Source organism: Hipposideros armiger, unplaced genomic scaffold (genome assembly GCF_001890085.2).
Source record: "Hipposideros armiger isolate ML-2016 unplaced genomic scaffold, ASM189008v1 scaffold_16, whole genome shotgun sequence".
NCBI lineage: Eukaryota > Metazoa > Chordata > Mammalia > Chiroptera > Hipposideridae > Hipposideros > Hipposideros armiger.
In genome coordinates this window covers 3815482-3834444 of record NW_017731366.1, presented here as the reverse complement: position 1 = coordinate 3834444, position 18963 = coordinate 3815482, and the positions used below count along the sequence as shown (strand labels likewise).

General features: G+C 39.0%; 1 protein-coding gene across 6 annotated transcripts in view; it reads right to left on the bottom strand.

Moving 5' to 3' along the window:
- VEPH1 (ventricular zone expressed PH domain containing 1) overlaps positions 1-18963 on the bottom strand; it is a 266782-nt gene that overhangs the window by 52763 nt on the left and 195056 nt on the right. For 5 of the 6 annotated variants that reach the window (XM_019627252.1, XM_019627261.1, XM_019627266.1 and 2 more), the window contains 2 exons: positions 9064-9200; positions 3854-5380 (listed from right to left, as the gene is read on the bottom strand). In XM_019627252.1, the coding sequence (XP_019482797.1) occupies positions 5144-5380; positions 9064-9200 (374 nt within the window). In that variant the 3' untranslated portion in view covers positions 3854-5143. Of the gene's footprint in view, positions 1-3853; positions 5381-9063; positions 9201-18963 lie in introns of those variants that run through there. The other variant, XM_019627273.1, reaches the window with a different exon arrangement.

The following is an 18963-nucleotide window of genomic DNA, read 5'->3' as shown; positions in this document are numbered from 1 at the left end:
TCTTTATCAAGCACCTATTAAGTTAAAGACTCTCTGCTGAATGCTTTTACATGATATTTAAGCCTCATACCAATTCTGTTCCATAGATATCATTATCCCCAACCTAGAGATGAGAAATGAGTAATTTGCTCAGGTTCGTAATTTAGTTTTAGCAGAGCTAGGATTTGAATCCTCATGTGTCCATGCCTGGACCCTGTGTCACTTTCTCTAGACTCCGCTGCCTTGGTAGAAATCTCCCTAATTTTCCAGCCTCTTTGTCTTTCAGAAGAACCTTTAGGGGAGGAATGGCCCCAAGAGGTCTGCACCCTGGTCCTATTCTGGAACAAGATGACATCTTGGGTTTTTCACATGAAAACTCAGTTAGATTTTGGGGATTGGAAATCCTGACTGGAGCAGTTAAACCTAGCATTTAAAATCCTGACAACATAAATTGGTAACTACAATATAGCCTCAGGGATAGAAAAGGCAGTTTGGGGAATATAATCAATACTGTTGTAAAAATTATTTAGGGGGCCAGATGGTCTCATGTCTTGTTAGGGAGACCACTTCATGGACGGTGTAGAGGCCTGACCACTGCACTATACATCTGAAGCTGCCATTGAATAATATTATATGTTAACTATAATTTAATACATATATAGTCATGGGATGTGAAGTATAGTGTGGGAATGGAGTCAATGGAATTGTAATAGATATGTATGATATCGGGGGTGGGGGGGCAGTGGATGGAGGAAGGGAGTTGTCACTTTGTGAGGGGTAAAAAGGATAACTATTGCATTGTTTTGTACACTTGAAACTAATAATAATAATAATAATAATAATAATAATAATAATAATAATAAAATTCCTGACTGAAGTGTTAAGGATGTTTATTTCTCTTTCATACACCTTAAATTTGGCTCACGTATTCTCTCACCTCATCTCAGAATTGTTTCCTAAAATGGGAAATGCTTTTCAACCAGGCAATCTTTATTTATGCCTGAGTATAAGTCATAATAAATAGGCTCAAAGGGATCATCTTCAACTTAAAGCAGATGAATTGAAGATGACCCAGTAAATGTCCCTCAACTTCACCAGCTAAGGATTTTCTAGAAAACCCAGTATTGGAAAAGTATTGAACATTTTTTTTTTTTTTACCAAACTCCAGGTTCTCAAGAAATAATCAGATGAGATTCTCGTACATAAACATTTATGTTTCTACAGCTATCTGGGTGGGAAAAAGAGTCAAAATGAAATAAAAAAATGAAAACCAGTTGAATTTCTGTTCATGATTGTAATTATATTCATTTTTGTTCACCAACATTTTTAAAGGCTTAAACATGTTTAGAAAAGTGGTTTCTTCTTAGGTCAGGATCAGGAATGACAACCCTCTTGGGAGAGGCTTGTCTGTGGTAAGCCAGCCAGCCAGCAACAGGGGTGCCAATGAGGAAAATATCAGTGGGAAGTTGATGATTCTGAAATTCCTAGTGTGATTCTGAACCCGGGAGAATTTGCCTGCATTTGGAATTACTGCACCACGATCAGAAAGATCATTATTTACACTTCATACATTTACTTCTTTTTAGATCAAGTTCAAAGACTCTGAGAGTTGTGTTCTAACCTAGAAAGGCATTCCATTAATGAGATTATAAGGACTTTATATCAAGTAGCAAAGATAATTCTTTCCCTCTGAATTGAGCTGGTAGGGTCAGTCTTTCTTAGGACAAGCAGTCAGTGAAAACTGAATCAGTACGTAACCAATATTTTACTGTAACCTCTCTGCTGTGAAAAGTTTGAGCACATTATTGGCATTTGAAATAAACTAACATAATGTCACTAAACACTTTATTTCTATTTGTCAGTTCCCAGTTTTTTTCTAGTTGATCAAACCGTCTCGAATTACTCACTGACTGTTAAAATTGAAAAGAATGAACTAGTAGATTTAAAAATTATATTTAGAGAATCATTTACAAGTATTTTTTATTCTTACCCTTTTCTGGACCAACTTCAAAGCAGGAGGCGTCCCTCTAGTCCAAGAGGAATCACTCATCTATACTTTGAATGTATACATTAAAATTAAGTTTACCATCTGCCCCACCTCTCAAAATGTTGCTTTGGAGTTTTCTATCTCTGAATTCCACCATCATTCATTGAATTTCCCAAGACAGCAGTAGGAACCATCAGAGACTCTGTTCTCACTGTTCCTACACCCCAGCTCCATCCAATCCACCAGTGTCCTGTCCAGTTTACTAATTTAATATTTTTCCTGTATTTCCATTCCCCCCTACCTCCTCCTCTACTGCAATATCAATCCAGGTCCTCACCACCTTCCAAGAACCTTCCCAAATTATCTCTCTGTTATAATTTGTTATATCCTTACAATCCATTCTCTGTACCACTATCAAAATTATTTTTTCTGAATGCAAATCTTCTTAAAACCTTTTAATGGTGTTTTACCATCTTGAAGGAAAAGTCCAAGATCCTTAGTATGGAACCAAGCCCTCTATGCGATGGCCCCGCAGGCCTTTCCAGCATCACTCTGCACCATTCCCCAACAGACCCCTTAGGTTCCAATCCAAGATAAGGACTTGCTGTTTTGCAAACGGACCATATTCCCTCTCTCTCTTTTGTCTTTGCAAGGTGGTTCCCTCTACTGACTATTTGCTCCTTGTCTGCCCACGATACTCCTATGAGTTCTTTAAAACAAGCTCGTTCTCTGACACCCCAGGGAAGCAGGGAGGAAGCCCACACAGAGTTCAAAGCCAACTCCAGCGGTGCCTTCTCCTGTGCCTCCATAGGACCCTAGGCAAACCTCAGTCAAGGCACTTGCCACATAGCATCTCAATTTTTGTTGTGCACGTCTGTCACCTCCACTATACCGTCAGTTCCTTGAGAGGAGGAACTGGCTCTGCTATTTTTGTCTCTAGGCCAAGCATGGTTCCTGTTGCTTAGTAGCTGCTCCATCAACTGCTGCAGCATAAAGGAGTTTTAATGCTTTTTCATTACTTCTGGAACTGCTCAAGCAAAATTATCTTTCCTCTTTCTTTCTATACTTTAAACCCCTTTCCCTTAAGTCTAATTCATCTTTAAAACAAACAGTAAAACACTTTCAACATCTCAGCCCCTTGATCTTGGCCCCACTTTGTAGAAAGGAGAGTCTAATTATTGCTTTAAATTCCTATCCTTCTGTTGATTCTTCAACCCACTGACATGTTACTATTACCTCATCATTCCAATCAAATTGTTCTTACCAGTGCAATGATAGCAATTGCTTCTTCCCAATTGCAAAAGTCATTCTTTATCTCAAGTGATTACTCTTCAGGATTTCACAAGGTTGATCTCTCCCTGTTTCCTGAAAACCTTATTTATTTGGCTTTTGGGACATTATTTTCCCTGGTCTATAACATCTCTGAGCACGAACAGCCCATCCAGCCTGCTTTTGCTTAAATGCTGGGTGTCCCTAGGAAGCCCTTATTAGATCTTTTGCCTTATTCTCCCTGAGTAATTTCATCTAATTTCACACATTCGGGGACATCTATATATCCAATAAGCCCAAATTTTGATCTCCAGAACTCTATTTCCAACTTGTAATAACTTCTGTGACACACAATACCTTTAAACTTTACATGTTGAAATTGTATTATTTCCTTCCTCAAACTTGGCCTCTTTTATATTTTCTATCTTAGTGAGTTAGCAATAGAGTCAGGGTAGAATTAAGGGGATTGACTACTTATAATCTTTCTTTAGGTTTCTATGCTAGACAACATAGTTCATAAATTTCAAGGAAAAAAAAATTATCCTTTATGTGTATTCCCAGTTAGCTTCTGTATTAGTTGTCTGTTGCTATGTAACAAATTACCACACACTTAGAGGCTTAAAATAGCATGTATTTATTATCCCAAAGCTTCTATGGGTCAGGAGTTCAAGCATAGCTTAGCTGTCCTCTGCTTAGGGTTTTGCAAAGCTGCGAATTTTGGGCTGGAGCTGAGCTCTTATCTAGGGCTTGGGGTCCTTTTCCAAGCTCACTGCTTGTTGGCAAAACTTATTTCCTCGAAGCTGCAGAACTCATGGTAGCTTGCTTATTCCAGGTCAGTGGAGGAGAGAGTCTCTTTTAAAGGGCTCATCTGGTTAGGTCAGGCCCACCCAGGATCATATCCTTTTGATTATCTCAAAGTCAATTGATGAAGGACCTTAATTATATCTGCAAATTCTCTTCACTTTTGCCATGTAATGTAACATAATCATGGGGGAGACTATTCTATTCCTTTTGCCATACTCCATTAGTTAGAAGCAAGTGACAGTTCCCACCACACTCAAGGGGAGAAGGTTATACCAGGGTGTGGGAGTCATCCTAGAATTCTGCTTACCACAGCTTAATTCTAAAAAAAAAAAATTATGGGTAATGGCAAAACACAACAAATTTTTGTAATTTGGAGGTACTGAAATGTTGACTACAAAGAAGAAAAGTACAAAATTTTAAAATCTCAAAGTTTCATGAAAGTGGAACAAATTTTGAAGGTGGAGAAAATGGTTTCGAAACTTTAGATCACATCATACAACCCTAAAAAAAATAATCAGATAAGTAGTCTGAAGACAGACATTTAATTACATAACTGGCTTAACTTGAGAACCATTTTATCACATGCCAGCTTTATTCACCTTAGAAGAGGATACATGTAATTATATGTCTATAAGTAAGTTACATGGTTTTCCTCAGTGTCTATTAATTTGACTTTTCCTAATAGTTTTTTGTTTTCTTTCTTTTAATACACCTGACAGGCTGTGGTTTTCTTTGAAGTGCCTAATCTTTCCTCAGGATAGGTGGCTCAGGTATCTTTTAAAGTTGTTCTCTTACAATGCAGAATGACATATTTACAGAAGGTCCTAGATGCCGGCTCTCCCCTTTCTGGCCCCACGCCATCCATTGCTCCTTTTCCTGTATGCATCACATAGGTGTGTCCTGGTGTTAATACAAAAGCCATTAGGATACAAAATGTACTAAGAATCCTGCCACTTTTAGGGCCTGCTTCTCAGGGAAAACTATTCCACTGGTATTTAATAAAAAGCAACATGCCTTGGTGAATTTTATCTTGTTTTCTTGACATTGGCAATGCTAAGGCAATGCCCACGGTATACGTTTGGTGTGAGGTCAGCTTCCAGGTCCCTAGAGATATGTGGTCACTTCTCTGCTTTCCCTCTCTTTTGCTTGGGCGACGGCCACATTGATGCACTGGAGCCACTCTTCTGCATTCTTCTCATCCTTGGCCTTGAAAACATAGGTTTTATTGTCTGTGAAGATTTCGAAAGCCCGAGGGAGAGAGCGGTCCCTGCGTTTCCTGGCCACAACTTTCACACTCTGTACTTTGCTGAGTTCTATGGGGGAGTCATCAGGATCGTCTTTCTGAAATGCATATGGGAAGGGAAGATCATGAGCTGGCTCCCAGGGTATGGAAAGATCTCTGGCTGCTGGAGAATTTTCCAAGAGGGCCAGAATCCCTTCACTTCACATGGCTCAAGACCCTGATTATCCTGGGCACTGAGGCTCAAAGAGTCATTAGAACAACGGAAAGAGTGAGCAACTGGTCCTTTGTTATTGTATCATAAATTGGCAAAAGATAGCCAATTTATAGGACATTATTATGAGTGGGATGGGGAAAAAAATGCTTACTTCATATTTCTTTGATTTTATGTCATTTTCTCTTGATAGTATCTCTATATTAATAGAGCAAAATGCAACAGTACAATTTGGAGTGCTATTAACTCCAAATCAGATAATTTGGGAGTCATGAAATTGAGTTTTCCTTTGTGCTATCTCTGAGAAACGGGTGTGAATTGAATAAACAAGGTTTCAATGTTTAAGGAGATCAAACTGTTTTGGAAACTCTGTGGAGCTTTGGAAGCATGAGTTGTTTATAATAATTAAGTTGAGGAGTATTTAATGATTTACATTTTCCTTGCTTCAAAGCAGAGGCTTCAGGGTCTCTACCACACAGGCCCGACACAATAGGCCAGCAGGAATGGTTTAGGGATCAGATGCTCCTTTAAAGCAATTTCAGGTCTTTAATATCCCTGAATCCATTCTGTCTACTGGAGCATGTACCTGTGGTTGAAGATCTTGCCAATTCTCCTTTTCCACCTCTCCTTCTCTTACTTTACAATGGAGAGACACCCTTCTCCCTGATCTCAAACTTTCTTTTTTTTTTCCTCATCTCAAACTTTCTATGATGGATTATACAACTTGGAAAAATCTCAAAAGCATCAAACAAGCAAACAAACAAACAAACAAACAGACAAACAAACAAAGCAGTTCAGATTGATGCCAGGGAAGCATCCTTCAAACAAGGCAACATAATCACTCCCCATCTATTTCATTAAGAGATGCATTTCCAACAGCATTCACTTTCTCATGGTTAATAACTATTTATTACATTTGGTATTGTACTTATGGCTTTTCATAAATGATGTGATATTTAAAAAGGTAAACGTAAAAATCTCAACATTTAGAGACTGATGGTTACAAAAAATTAAAATAATTAAATTTCAATTTATATACATAGTTTTATTGCAGTGCAAAATGATCATGATAAAATGCTGCAGGAGACATAGAACAAAAATATGGCTTCAAGGAAAAATGAAATAATGTAAACATTTCTGTTAAAGAAGAACTAATTTATGTATTTTTTGAATTGAATGGTTTTGGCTGTCAAATTGCTATGATATTTTATCCCTTTCACCCTTTTTATCCATTCCCCCAACCATCTCTTAAATCTAGCAACCATCAGTTTATTCTCTATATTTATGAGTTTGTTTCTGTTTTGTTTATTTCGTGTTTTAGATTCCACATATAAGTGAAATCACATGGCATTTGTCTTTCTCTGTCTGACTTATTTCACTTAGTATAATATCCTCTAGGTTTCAAATGGTTAAACTTAAAAGGGAGATGTGATCTTTTAATTTTAATATTTACAGTTTAACAGAAATTACAGTATAATTTTGAATTATAATTCTATAGTGCAGAAATTGATACATAGAGGAACTGATCAAGAAAGAAATGTTACTATAGTTATCTAAAAAGGGACAGTGAATTAACCAATGTAGAAATGGGCATGAAGGCAAAGAACACTGTTGCCTGGCTGGTTGGTGGAGATTAGGACCTTAAGAATGTAAAAGTAGAAAATAGCACTATAGTCTTTCAGTTGTTACTTAAAAATGTACATTTTCCTCATTTACAAGAAAGGCCCTTTATGATGTGGTTGAAGCTTGAACTGGACTGCTGACCACTGCTAGGTTACTGTGCCCCTGGGGATGAGAGAAATTTTGCTGTGGTCCTCATAGGATATTAAATTATTTCCCAATATTTAAGCCACATGTTCTGTCAGATTTCTGGGATGTCAAACCACTATTTCTCAATAAAGATGTCAGAAAAGTTAGCCAGTGATAAAATAGCTTATGATCTAAACTTTATTAAAAAGCTCTGAATTCAGAAGTATAAAACATCTTAAATTTAAGTTCAGGAAAAACAGTCTTATGCACTAATTCTGCTTTGTTTCAAGGGATCTGAGAAATCCTACATTTTAACCTCTATTACTGATTTTTTACTAAAACTAGGAAATTCAGGTGGTCATTTTAAACACTTAAAAATGCTTCAATGCGAACCTACACTAAAATATAATATTTCTTTAAAACTCCAATAACTATCTAAATTGAACACACTATTGCACTTCCCTTTCAAAAATATCTTCAGCCGTGGAAAAGTCCATCTGCATATTTTATAATACACACAGATGAAGAAAGTAATGAATTCAGAGTAGGTGTCACCAAAGTGTTTTTCATTCAAAGAGTTCACATGAAGTTTTATTAATTAAAAGAGCATTGATTGGAATTTGTCATAACTCACATACACCATACTTGATTCCTGCTGAGTAATGAATTCAAATAAATTTTTATAACAAGTACTGTAAAGATATAGTGCATATGTTCTAGTGTATTGTTTTATTTAAGTAATTTAACACCTGTCATTAATTAATTTAGACACAGTTGGCTTTATCACTGGCTCTCTATTTAAATGAATTGTAGATAGGAGGCAGGACACCATACTCACTTAAGAACAAGTTTTGGTGTCATGCTGCCTGAGCCTGAGTCCAGTTTTACCCTTCCTGGCTCTATCCTTACTGGCTCTATCCTTGGTCAAGCCAATTGGTCTCTTTGAGCCTCAGTTTTTCCGTCTGTAAAATGGCAATAACAGTCCTGACCTCAAAGGATTGTTTGAGGTAATCCAGGATGGCATGTGCTAAACTATTATTATTATATTTCAACATAGTCAAGACATTGGGCAAGGTTTCATTTCCCTGATCCAGAACAGTAGAGCTTAATGATAAATAAAACCAATTTGAAAAGAAGGGGATAACTTTGCATTGCTGATGGCAAATAGAATGCTATTTCAGAGATTTCCCACTGAAAATTCAGAATACAGATATTTACTGAGCATCCTAGTTCCAATTGAATATTATATCAACTGAGTATTTAGTAATTCTTTTAGAATCCTATTTTATTCATTAAGTGGATATTAAATGAATGAAAGATAGTAATGTTTTCCCCTAATCAGAATTGAACTATGTCGACTACAAAAGGTCCTTAAAATACATCTTTTTTTACATTTTCCTCCCCGCCTACAACTCCCCTTCCTCTGATCCCCACCTCTAAATATAGCCTGTAGTTATAAAAGAAATCAGAGTCAATATCACAAGCCATAAACTTACGTAGGTGATGCACAGGAACAAAAGGCAGTGTTCCAGTCAAAGGTACCAGCTACTCCTTCTGCAGTTCATCTTCTAAAACTTAAGTCAACAACAACAACAAGAAGAAAGCTCCCAGAATAAGCAGAAGAGGGACAGTGAACCAATGAACAAAGAACCGAACGGAATAGACAGTGAAAAGAATTTATGTAATAAAACGACACTGTAAAATTGCAAAATGGAGATGGAAAAACCATTGGCATTTGAACTCAGGACAAAATGCCTAGCTGGTTGGTGGAGAGATCAAGACCTCAAAGATGCAAGTGTAAAAGATGCCGAAAGAACTCACCGACTTTCCTTTTTGAAACAGAAGTTGATTCCCAGCCAGCGTGAAATAGCGCGTTTTCCACCTTTTGATGAACTTCCATCTGACTTGCTTCTCTTTAAGCTTTCCTTCTATGAGAGGCTGGCCATCTTGATTTACAACTGTGGAAGGTAACAGAATGATCAAACCATTTATTTCCCATTATTTATTTGGCAAACGATCAAAAGTCAGAATTGTCCGGTGAACCAGAACCCAGTGAGCATATTTGAAAAGTGGGCTAATAAATATGAATTTAGTTAACCTCTCCCCCTTCGTCCCTAAAAGAATGCGCAGTTTAGATATGATGATGGGGAAGTGTTGAAAGCCCTCACGGAGATTTTCAAAAGGAACAGAGTTCACAAAAGGAGCATCTGGTTAGCAGTTTCTAAGGTTCATCCAGATAGCCAGCTTTCTCTGCTTTAACTCCTTTGTCTCGTGGTACTTTGTGCACATAAGCTGCTTAGAAATACAGTTTCATAAATAATCACAAACCAAGTATATTTAGCTATTTGGCAGCAAAAGTCAATGCAGTACTCCAAAAGACATGTTGTCCTAAAGCCATAACAGCTGCACAGGCAAATTCACTCAGCTCTTTTGAAGATGCTATTTCCATTCTCTGGAACACACATCCTCTCTCTTCACGCTCCATAGCCCCATCTTGGCCTAGTCAACAACAAATCATTTCGTGTTTCAAGTCAATTGTTGCTTCCTTTGGGACACCTTCCACAAACCCAAACCAGAGGGGTTTCACCTGTTCTGAGTTCTCATAGCAATCTGGCGTGTTTCTTTTATATCAGGAATCATTATTTGTAGATTGTTATTAGCGTTTATCTGATCAATATCCTTTTTCCCCATTCAACTGAAAGCTCCTTGAGAGCAGCATCTTTGTTCACTGTGATGCCACCAGGCATCTAACACGGTGCCTGGCACATAGTAGGGAGTCTGTAAATATCTGTTGCATGAATGGATTCATTTGACATTGAAGTAGAGTGTTTATAATTACACATAATTATAGAATTAGAAGCTCCATTACCATATCAGAAGTTAAGGCATCACACTGAAGAATTTCATTTTCTTTACCAATTACATAAAATTCCCTCTTCAAATTCATATGAAAGCATCTGATTTCTGGGGAGTATGACAATATTTACTTATATACATTTATGTTTAATTTCCACAGCATCTTGAAAGCAATGAAATTTGTTCTATTACTTGGAAACTTGGACAGTCCTATTTGGTCATATGAACACAACCTATCCTTCCCACTCTACCATTACTCTTTTCTAATGTAGGTCAAATAACTACCTCAGATAGGTGGATTTGTCTACCTTTATGACATTTGCAGGGTAAGAATAATGAAATGTATGATACGTATAGCTTTCATAAGCAAAGTCCTATTAAGGCTAGTTTTGCTTTTCTTTTTTGCTTGTCTGATGATTATTCAATTGGATATTTATTATCAATCTCAGAGTAAGGTCAATACCTGAAAGCATATCAAATCTATTGTTAGATAGCAACAGGGTTATGATGAAAATAGAATAGGGAGTGAGTGACTTGGGGGTTGGAGCACATGCATTTAAGTGGTCAGGAAAGAGCTTGGACATTCGAGGTGACATTTGATCTGAGACATCAGTGTTGGGAAGCATCTCCCATCTTCTGAGAAGCTTCATGGTGGCTGGTACTGTGCACAGCAGAGGGTAGGGAAAGCAGGAACTCAAGAGGTATTGACAATCACTATCAAGAAAATGATTTCATTGTTCTGCTTTGTTTTACTAGACATCATCTGTTTTAGAGCATACTTAAAGCTAGTGACGTTCTTTGCAAATTTAAATTTTCCATAAACAAGGTGCTTCCTTTGTGCAACCTCTGCACTCTGCAGTTACTTCAGGTACAGCACTGAGGGCACGTCTTTTCCGTGTGCTATGCTTTCCTAGAGAGGCAGGAAGAGCCTCACACAGTGTCTGCCTGGGCTAGGGGCTCAGGAGTGTTTACTAAGCGTGCTGTTGAGTCACAAAGAGCACACACAGCAGCCTGTCTGGGGGGAGGAAGAAAGTGTCCAAGAGGAGATCCAAGAGGAGAAACAGGGAAACAAAAACAAGCAACAACAAAAATCCCAAGCCAAAATTAGATTTTAAAAATTTGTTTTGAACACCCATTTCCCATGTTTTCAAGTTAAAAAAAACAACAACGAATCTAATTGTAATGTTCATAGATTTTGAATAAAAATTCAGAAGCGTTAAATTCGAGTCTTCTCAACTACAGTTTTCTGATCAACAGTGAGGAAATAATAATAGCTCTTTCCTCCTTAACAAGGATGTGGAGAGATCAAAAATCAAAATAAAGAAGTTTATGTGAAGACACTAGGTAAAGTGACAAAGCACTATCTCTCCCCCCCCACTACTTTTATTAAAGACTTTAGTTCATTAAATTATAATCACATTGCTTCCTTGCTATGGTTTTAATTAAAAGATGATTTAATGCAACATCATTTATTAACAGTACATCTTTCCAGTTTTAGTCTTCCATATTTACTCAAAGAAACATTTGAAATAACTATGATATCTGAGCTGATTTGAAATCATGATTGATTTAGGTAATATTTAAGTTCATAGATCGTTCTGGATCTGAGACAGGGGATTAGCTACCAGTATTTCTCCTCAAGGCAGATACAAATGTTTCACTTGAAGAGAATGTGACAAAAACTTACAAGGGCCACTTGGCAAAGTAGTTGAAGGAACTATTGGAGACAAGGAGTGGCTAGGATATCGTACCCACATACCCACATGCCCACAATGACAGTGAGGGACTCAAGACAAAATGATAGGCTTATTTGAGAGCAAAAGGATGAAGGACTGTGGAGAGATGCTGGTAAGCAAATACTTTACATTGTAGCCTAGTGAAAATTAACCCCAGGGAAAAATTCCATGGAAAGGGTTTTAGGAAGGAAATCTTAGAACTTTCATGTAGCTGCATGGTAGGGCCCTAAGTCAGTCTTTAGATAATTAGCTTTAGATCATTCCGTAAAAGCCAGGTTACTTGTAGACATAGGATTAATTTAAAAATAGTTTTAAAAGGCAAAAAAAGGAAGACTTAAAAATTTTTTTCCAGCTGTTATCCCATATCTTAATTTTTTTTTGCAATTATGTCTAGTAATATGCATAAGTGACCATGTGTCGTTTAAATAGGCCTATTGCCCATAGCACATTCTTGCAAGCAATGATTCTCACATGATAGTACAATCTCTTTCTGGTTAAGTCAGGGAACTAATTCTTTCTAAGGATGATCATATTTCATTTGAAAAATAACACATGGAGTGAGACTATGAGGGAATGAATCATGTGTATGAAACTAACTTGTTTGCATGTAACGCATACAGGATATTTAAATATTGTCTCACTTGCCAGTTACCACAATAATTCATTCAAAGCACCACAGTTTGGCTAAGACATTCTCTACCAAGCTGGATCTGTTTCTTTCTTTAATTATCAGTTGGCTGAAAAACTATAGAAAATTAAACTAAATTCCCTAGTGCAATTGGAGCCCAAACTGTTACCATGTTTATCAACTTGAAAGTCTTTCAGAATGCTAATATAAATGTTTATACAGTAATTGTATTTCTTTTGTGCACCAAGCATTGAAAATATTCATGTTGATAAAAGATGAATTTTGAAGGTGTTAATCTTAGTCAACACTAAGTTGGTGAATAAGAATGAGATACCAGACAGATACCGTAAAGCTGAGAAGCCCCACCATAGGAAGAATAAAGCAATAAAGGATATTCCCCAGTTTATCTATGAACCATCCAGCCATCCTATACATACTTCTGAGCACAGATAAGCTGTACGGCACTGTGTTTGGATCTGAGGAAGTTACAAAGCCCAGCTCAGAAGGAGCTTGAATTTATCATCTTGTTGGGAGATAAAGCATTTTACCAATTCTACAGCTCAATGTCGAATTTGAAGAGTGCTGCTAGAGAAGTGAAAGCCAAGCCTTACAGCACTTAGGGGGAGGAAATTCTACTTCTAGCTGGGAGGAGGTGACATGAGAGCTGGGCCCCTGCTGAAGAAGGGAGAAAGGGTGTTCTAGGAAGAATGCAGAAAAGGACTGACATAACGAGGGATGTGTGAGGGAGAGCACAGGATAAGAACCTAGAGAAGCTGGAAGAATCAACGAACTCAGAAGCAAGATTGCAAAGCACCTGCTTTGGGACTCAGTTATGGGCTGAAAGCTGAGGATATGAAGGTGATTCAAGGTTTTCTAGGTGTAAGATCCAGGAAGGAGACTGGGTATCAAATGACCATAGGGAGGCCAATGGACTTTATTTGAAAGTTCTTCCGAAGCTCCTTAGGGAGGACCTTTCTTTACTTAAGGACTAAGAAGGGACTATGGGCCTGTGAAGGTCCAGTCAGCACAGGCGTGAAGCCCAATGGACTCCAGATGGGGTCAGCTATGTATCATGCATGGTCCTGGCAGGAAACCGATGGCACCTCAAGCTGGGTCATTGAGGTGAGTTAATAAAGGGACTATTTACACAGATGTGGGCAAGGCGTAGTTAAAGCACCATAGGACTCTGGGGCCAGAAACCATGGGGAGGCCATCAAACACTCCTCTGCCCAAAGAGGAAAGGGCCGAGAGCAATTAGGACACAGAGAGAGACTTGTATGGAGAATGCTGCCTGATAGGAGCTATGGCTGTGGGCGGAGGACATAGTCAGCTTGCAGTGACCAAGCAGAGGAGAGCTGGGAAAAACCCAGCTTCACTCTTCTCCCTCCCGCATATCTCCTGCCAGTGTCTCCAGTGGTCAAATGTAACTGAAAACCAGAGGTAAGGAAGGCTGGATTGCACAGGAGAGAGGCACCTATTGTAAACCGGGGTGTAGGAAGCAGGAAAGCCTCCTGGAGTAGATGCTGTGTGAGTTGACTTTTGATGGACGAGTAACAGTTTTGAAGGTGAAGGGAAGAAGAGTATTCTGAGTGATTTATATGCAAAGGGCCAAGGCTTAGAGGGGTCATGAAATGCCTTCTAGGAGCTGTAACTCTTTCTATGTGATGAGAGCCTGGTGGGACATGGAGAGCAAGAGATGAGGAGTAAGATTCAAGGACAGACCAATCCAAAAGATACCTGGACATCATGCAAAGTAGGATCTAATACTTGGTACTATAAAGTAATGAAAAATAATAATTTCTGTGGTCAAACAATCCCTTTTGTCCCAAGAGCACAGGAATTCAACAGTTGAAGGTTTCCATCTTGTCCTAAGATTTATTGCAATTCTGAATATGTCTTTAGCCAATTATAATTTATTTAAAGACATATGTTGAAATCCAAGTTTACTTCTTGTTATAATACAACATACATGGTTGTACCGAAAACTTTCTCTGGTATAGGCCCATAGGTTATGGGGTAAGGGCAGTGACTTCAGAGCCAGACCTCGGTTGAAGTCCAGATTATGCTATTTAAGAGCTCACTGACTGATAACTTGGGCAAGTTATTTAACTTCATGGGGAATTTCTTTGTATGTATTGAGAGTCTCAACTTTACTTGAATTTCCTTCCACGGTTTTACTGATTTGTCTGTGTGTGTGCCAGTTGTAATAAAGCCAACTATGATTACAGAGGATGTGCTTAAAGAGGGATACAAGCATTACATGAGGAGGTCATAGGAGCCACATTTAGTAGACAGCATCTGTGGTTTTTGAAATCACTAAGGATCGTAACGAATGGCATGTTCCTTATGAATATCCAGGCAGTGTTTTAGGGTGCTACATTTCCTAATCAGTAGTGAATAAACAAGGAGGCCTTATCTAGCATCAACTGTGGAAAACCCTACAAGATGCTGTGGGTCCAAAATAGGACAAACTCAATTTGACAGCAGCCCTTTGAGGGCACTTTCACATGTGAATGAATGGCTTCCTTTCTCGGTAATCTCATACCCATCAAATGTATTTCCTTTCTAGGCTTCTCTATCAATCACTGAAATATTGATCTAGAAAAAGCCTCAGAACTATTATTTTATACAACTGTAGAGCAAGGCTTCCTAAACTGTGTTCTGAGGGCTACCTACATCGAATTACTTGCTACATCGAATAAAATGCACATTCCAAGGCACTACCCCAAACTTACCAAATCACAGTTTTGGGGTGGGGTGGGAGACCTGGCATTTTTAACAAGATTCCTAGGTGATTCTAATGTAGCTCAAGAACTTCTAGGAAATGATAGTAGCTGCATGGTAGGTCACAGTAATAGATCATATAATACACAAAATAGTGAAACTGCAAAACCAATAGTGAGGAGAAAATTGTTACTATCTTTGCATGAAATTAAAGGATAGGATAGCAGTATAAATTAATATGCATGTCCTTGGCTTAAGTCGATACTGTTACAGAAAACATGCTCTGAATCAATGTTTATGGAATTTGGCTTATTTACTGTATCAGCAGTGAAACAAAAATTCTAAAGCCACTTGCCAACAAGGTAACCTGTTCAGTTGTTCTGAGCAGTAAGTATGGTCACCTTTGGGCCTTTCTGGGAAGCTATCAAGGAAGACTGGCCCAAATTTGCCTAGTAATGACCGATAGGGCCCAATGGGGAAAGATCAGCAATGGTGGAAACTGATGGAGATAATTACTCAATCTTAGAATTGAACTTGGAATAAGAAAGGGTTCCACACACATTTCCCATGTTCATCCCACATTGTCCTTCCATTAACATGATCTCATGGATAGCTGGCTCTATGTGTCCATAGTGTTTTAGACAGCTCTAAATGTTGAGTGCTTCCCACACAGCTTGTACATTGTAGAGCTTTCCTTGCATGGGGACAAATATTAATAGATCTGACGTACTTGTAGCAGGTCTGTGATAAGGAGGGTCACCTTGTTTGGGATGTACAAGTTGAGCATATCCTAGCCATTGTCCTATGTGCCTGTACTTTCTTGCTGTTTTTAGAAAATTCTGAGGTGTCATCTACAATGCTTTTGTGGAATTATTTAACACAGGTTCCATGTGTTGTGGTTCAACACTTGACTGCAAACCTTTTGGTAATAAATAGAACTTTTCCTATGTCTGCATTGGAAGTTTTATCTATAACATATATGCCATTATACTCTGTGTGTACTTGATACATATATATGATACATATGTACATGTAATGCCTTACTCTTTGTTAAATAAAATGATCTCTTATAGTACTTTTGAAAGGAACTTATTTAAGAAGTTACCATTTTTACAAAGAATACATTTGACACAAAAGGTACACTGGAAATGTCATTATATGAATATGTTTTTTAAATCTTAAAATGTATCACTGTGAATTCATTACTTTGCTTTTTGGTCACCACTCGCCTGAGAAAAATTTTCTGAGAGGATACACACTTTGGCTGTTTACTTACTTGGTAAATATTTATTGAGCATCTATTACGTGCAAGGGGCTGAGGATGAATGGATGAGGGAGCTCCCTTCACAAAACTTACTATTTATTGGAGGAAACAGACATTCGTCAAATTATCACATGTAGAAAAAAACAAGACAGCAGCTGTAACAAGTGTTATAAGGAGAGGTCTGAGGTGCTTTGAGGATGGTCGTATCGGGAGGTGACAGGAGGCTTTTCTGTGGCAGTGAATTGGAGCTGTAATGAGAAGGCTAAAATCTACATGCACTAGGTAAAGAGGGGAGAAAGGGCCCTTTGGGCAGAGGAGCAGGACACACAAAACCCGGTGGCAGGAGGAAGTGTGGGAAATGGGAGGAAGGCCCTTCTGCACAGCAGACAGAAGCAGATGGCATGTGGGGCAAAATGGGGTGGAGAGGCTGGGAGAGACCTGTGTATGAGAGGCTGTGAGGGCCGTGTTATGAAGCTTGGTCTTTAAGCTAAGAGGATGGGAAGCTACTGTAAGGTTTTATGCAGGGGATGGTGCCGTCAGATCTGTGCTTGGCAGTGATCGTTCTGGCTGAGTGTGCGAGAGGGAGATCGGAAGGGCCTGGAGTATCTCAGTTTATTGACGTTATTTTAAATAATAGATCATGCTCTCTTGCTCTAGCTCAGGGGTCAGCAAACTGGCTCGCGAGCCACATGTGACTCTTTGGGTACGTACATGTGGCTCTGAAGTAAAATTGAAAATGAAAATAAAATTATCATAGTTTCACTTATACAATTTTTAAAGGATAGTATTCACATAATGGTGATTTCATTTGTTTTATGGCTCTCAAATAATTTTTAAATTGCTGTGCGGGACAGGATTAGTTCTTCCATCTCAAAAGTTTGCCGACCCCTGCTCTAGGGCAATGGAGAGAGGCAGACAGAGTTGAGAGCAATTGAGAAGGTAAAATCCACAATATTGGGTGATGGATTGGATGGGGGTGCGGGAGAGAACAGTGGGTCTCTGGCTGGTGCAACAGAATGAGTGATGCTACGTTTATTGTGATAGAGAATGCTGGAAGAACATCAAGTGGTTTACAGGGGCAAAGGGGAGACAATCATGAGTTTTCATTTAAATGGAGTTTGTGCCTTTGAAGCATGAATCAGATGGTGGGAGAAGTAAACCTAGAGTTCAGAGGCAAGGCCTGGACTGCAGATAGACATTTGGGGGTTGCCTCATCGCAGTGGTTACTGGAGCTGCAGAACCAGCACGGATTGACTGGGGAGAGATTGCACAGCGAGGGGAGAGAGGTGCTCTAACACCCAGTGGCTGGATAGAGGAAAACGGCCCGGACAGGAGGCTGCAGAGTGTTTACAGAGAGGAAGGGAGACCAGAGCAGTGTGTGTCACACAAGTCAAAGGAAGGGAGTGTTGGAAGAGGCAGGAACTGGTCAACAGGATTGGATGCCGCTAAACAGCAAGAAGCACAAGGACTGAGACAGGCAGTGCGTGGGGGGCTTGGATGGCTTTAATGGCATAGAGATAATGGGCTTAGAAGCCAGATTCGAGAGGGCTGAGTCAGGAGGAAAAGGAGGCAAGGAAATGCTGAGACTGAGCATTGACAACTCTTTTGGCTTTAAAGGGGTGGCGAGAGAGGGAGTAGGTGAGGAGAAAGGGGAAGGAGGGGGGAAGCCAGTTGAGTGTGTTTAAAAGCCAGTGGGTGGGTTCAGCTGGGACTGAGAAAGTGAATAGAGGAGCGAGAAAGGGTAATCTGTGCTGGAGGGTTACTGGGAAGGTGGAAAGGCAAAATGTGACCACCCGATTGAGATACCGGATGACGTCATTCTCAGTGGCTGCGAAAAGCACCTGTAAGTTTTTTCCACAGGTGAGTTTGTGACTGAAAACCAAATTTCATTTCTAATGTATTTATATAGGTAAATAAAACATTAGGATTACTCCTGAAAGGTGATGACTAGAGCTCTTTTAAAATGTACTAAGTGCTACGTAAAAATTCTTTAAATCCATGCCATCTGAAGCCTGACTTACTTCAGTCTGCATTTCTAAAGCATGCTTTTCCTCCTCCTTATATTGACTTGACTCAGCCTATTCTCCGTGGGAAAGGGCACGTTTATATGCGTGATGACTGGTTTGTGGAGAACCACGGAGTGACTAATGCTTTGCTACAAGGAAAGACTGTTGACTCATTAAGGAAAGGCAGAGAATTAGGAAAGTGATGCTGGATGAAAAATAAATGTTAACCTTTGAAGGGTGCTAGGTTACTGATCTTAGCACATTTCTCATCGAGGCTCACGAGTGATTAGCAAGTTTACTATGGACTCTGTGTGTACGTGTGAATTGAAACCTTTTCATACAATATAAAAATTGAATATCCATAAGGTGTACCCAGCAACATTTTCTTTCTTTCTTTTTTTTAAATTGGGGAATTGGGGGGGATGGGAACAGCGCTGGGGAATTGGGGGAAGGGGAACAGACAAGTTGCTGTCCTTTTGTTCTTCAGTCTGGTTGTAGAGGACGTTG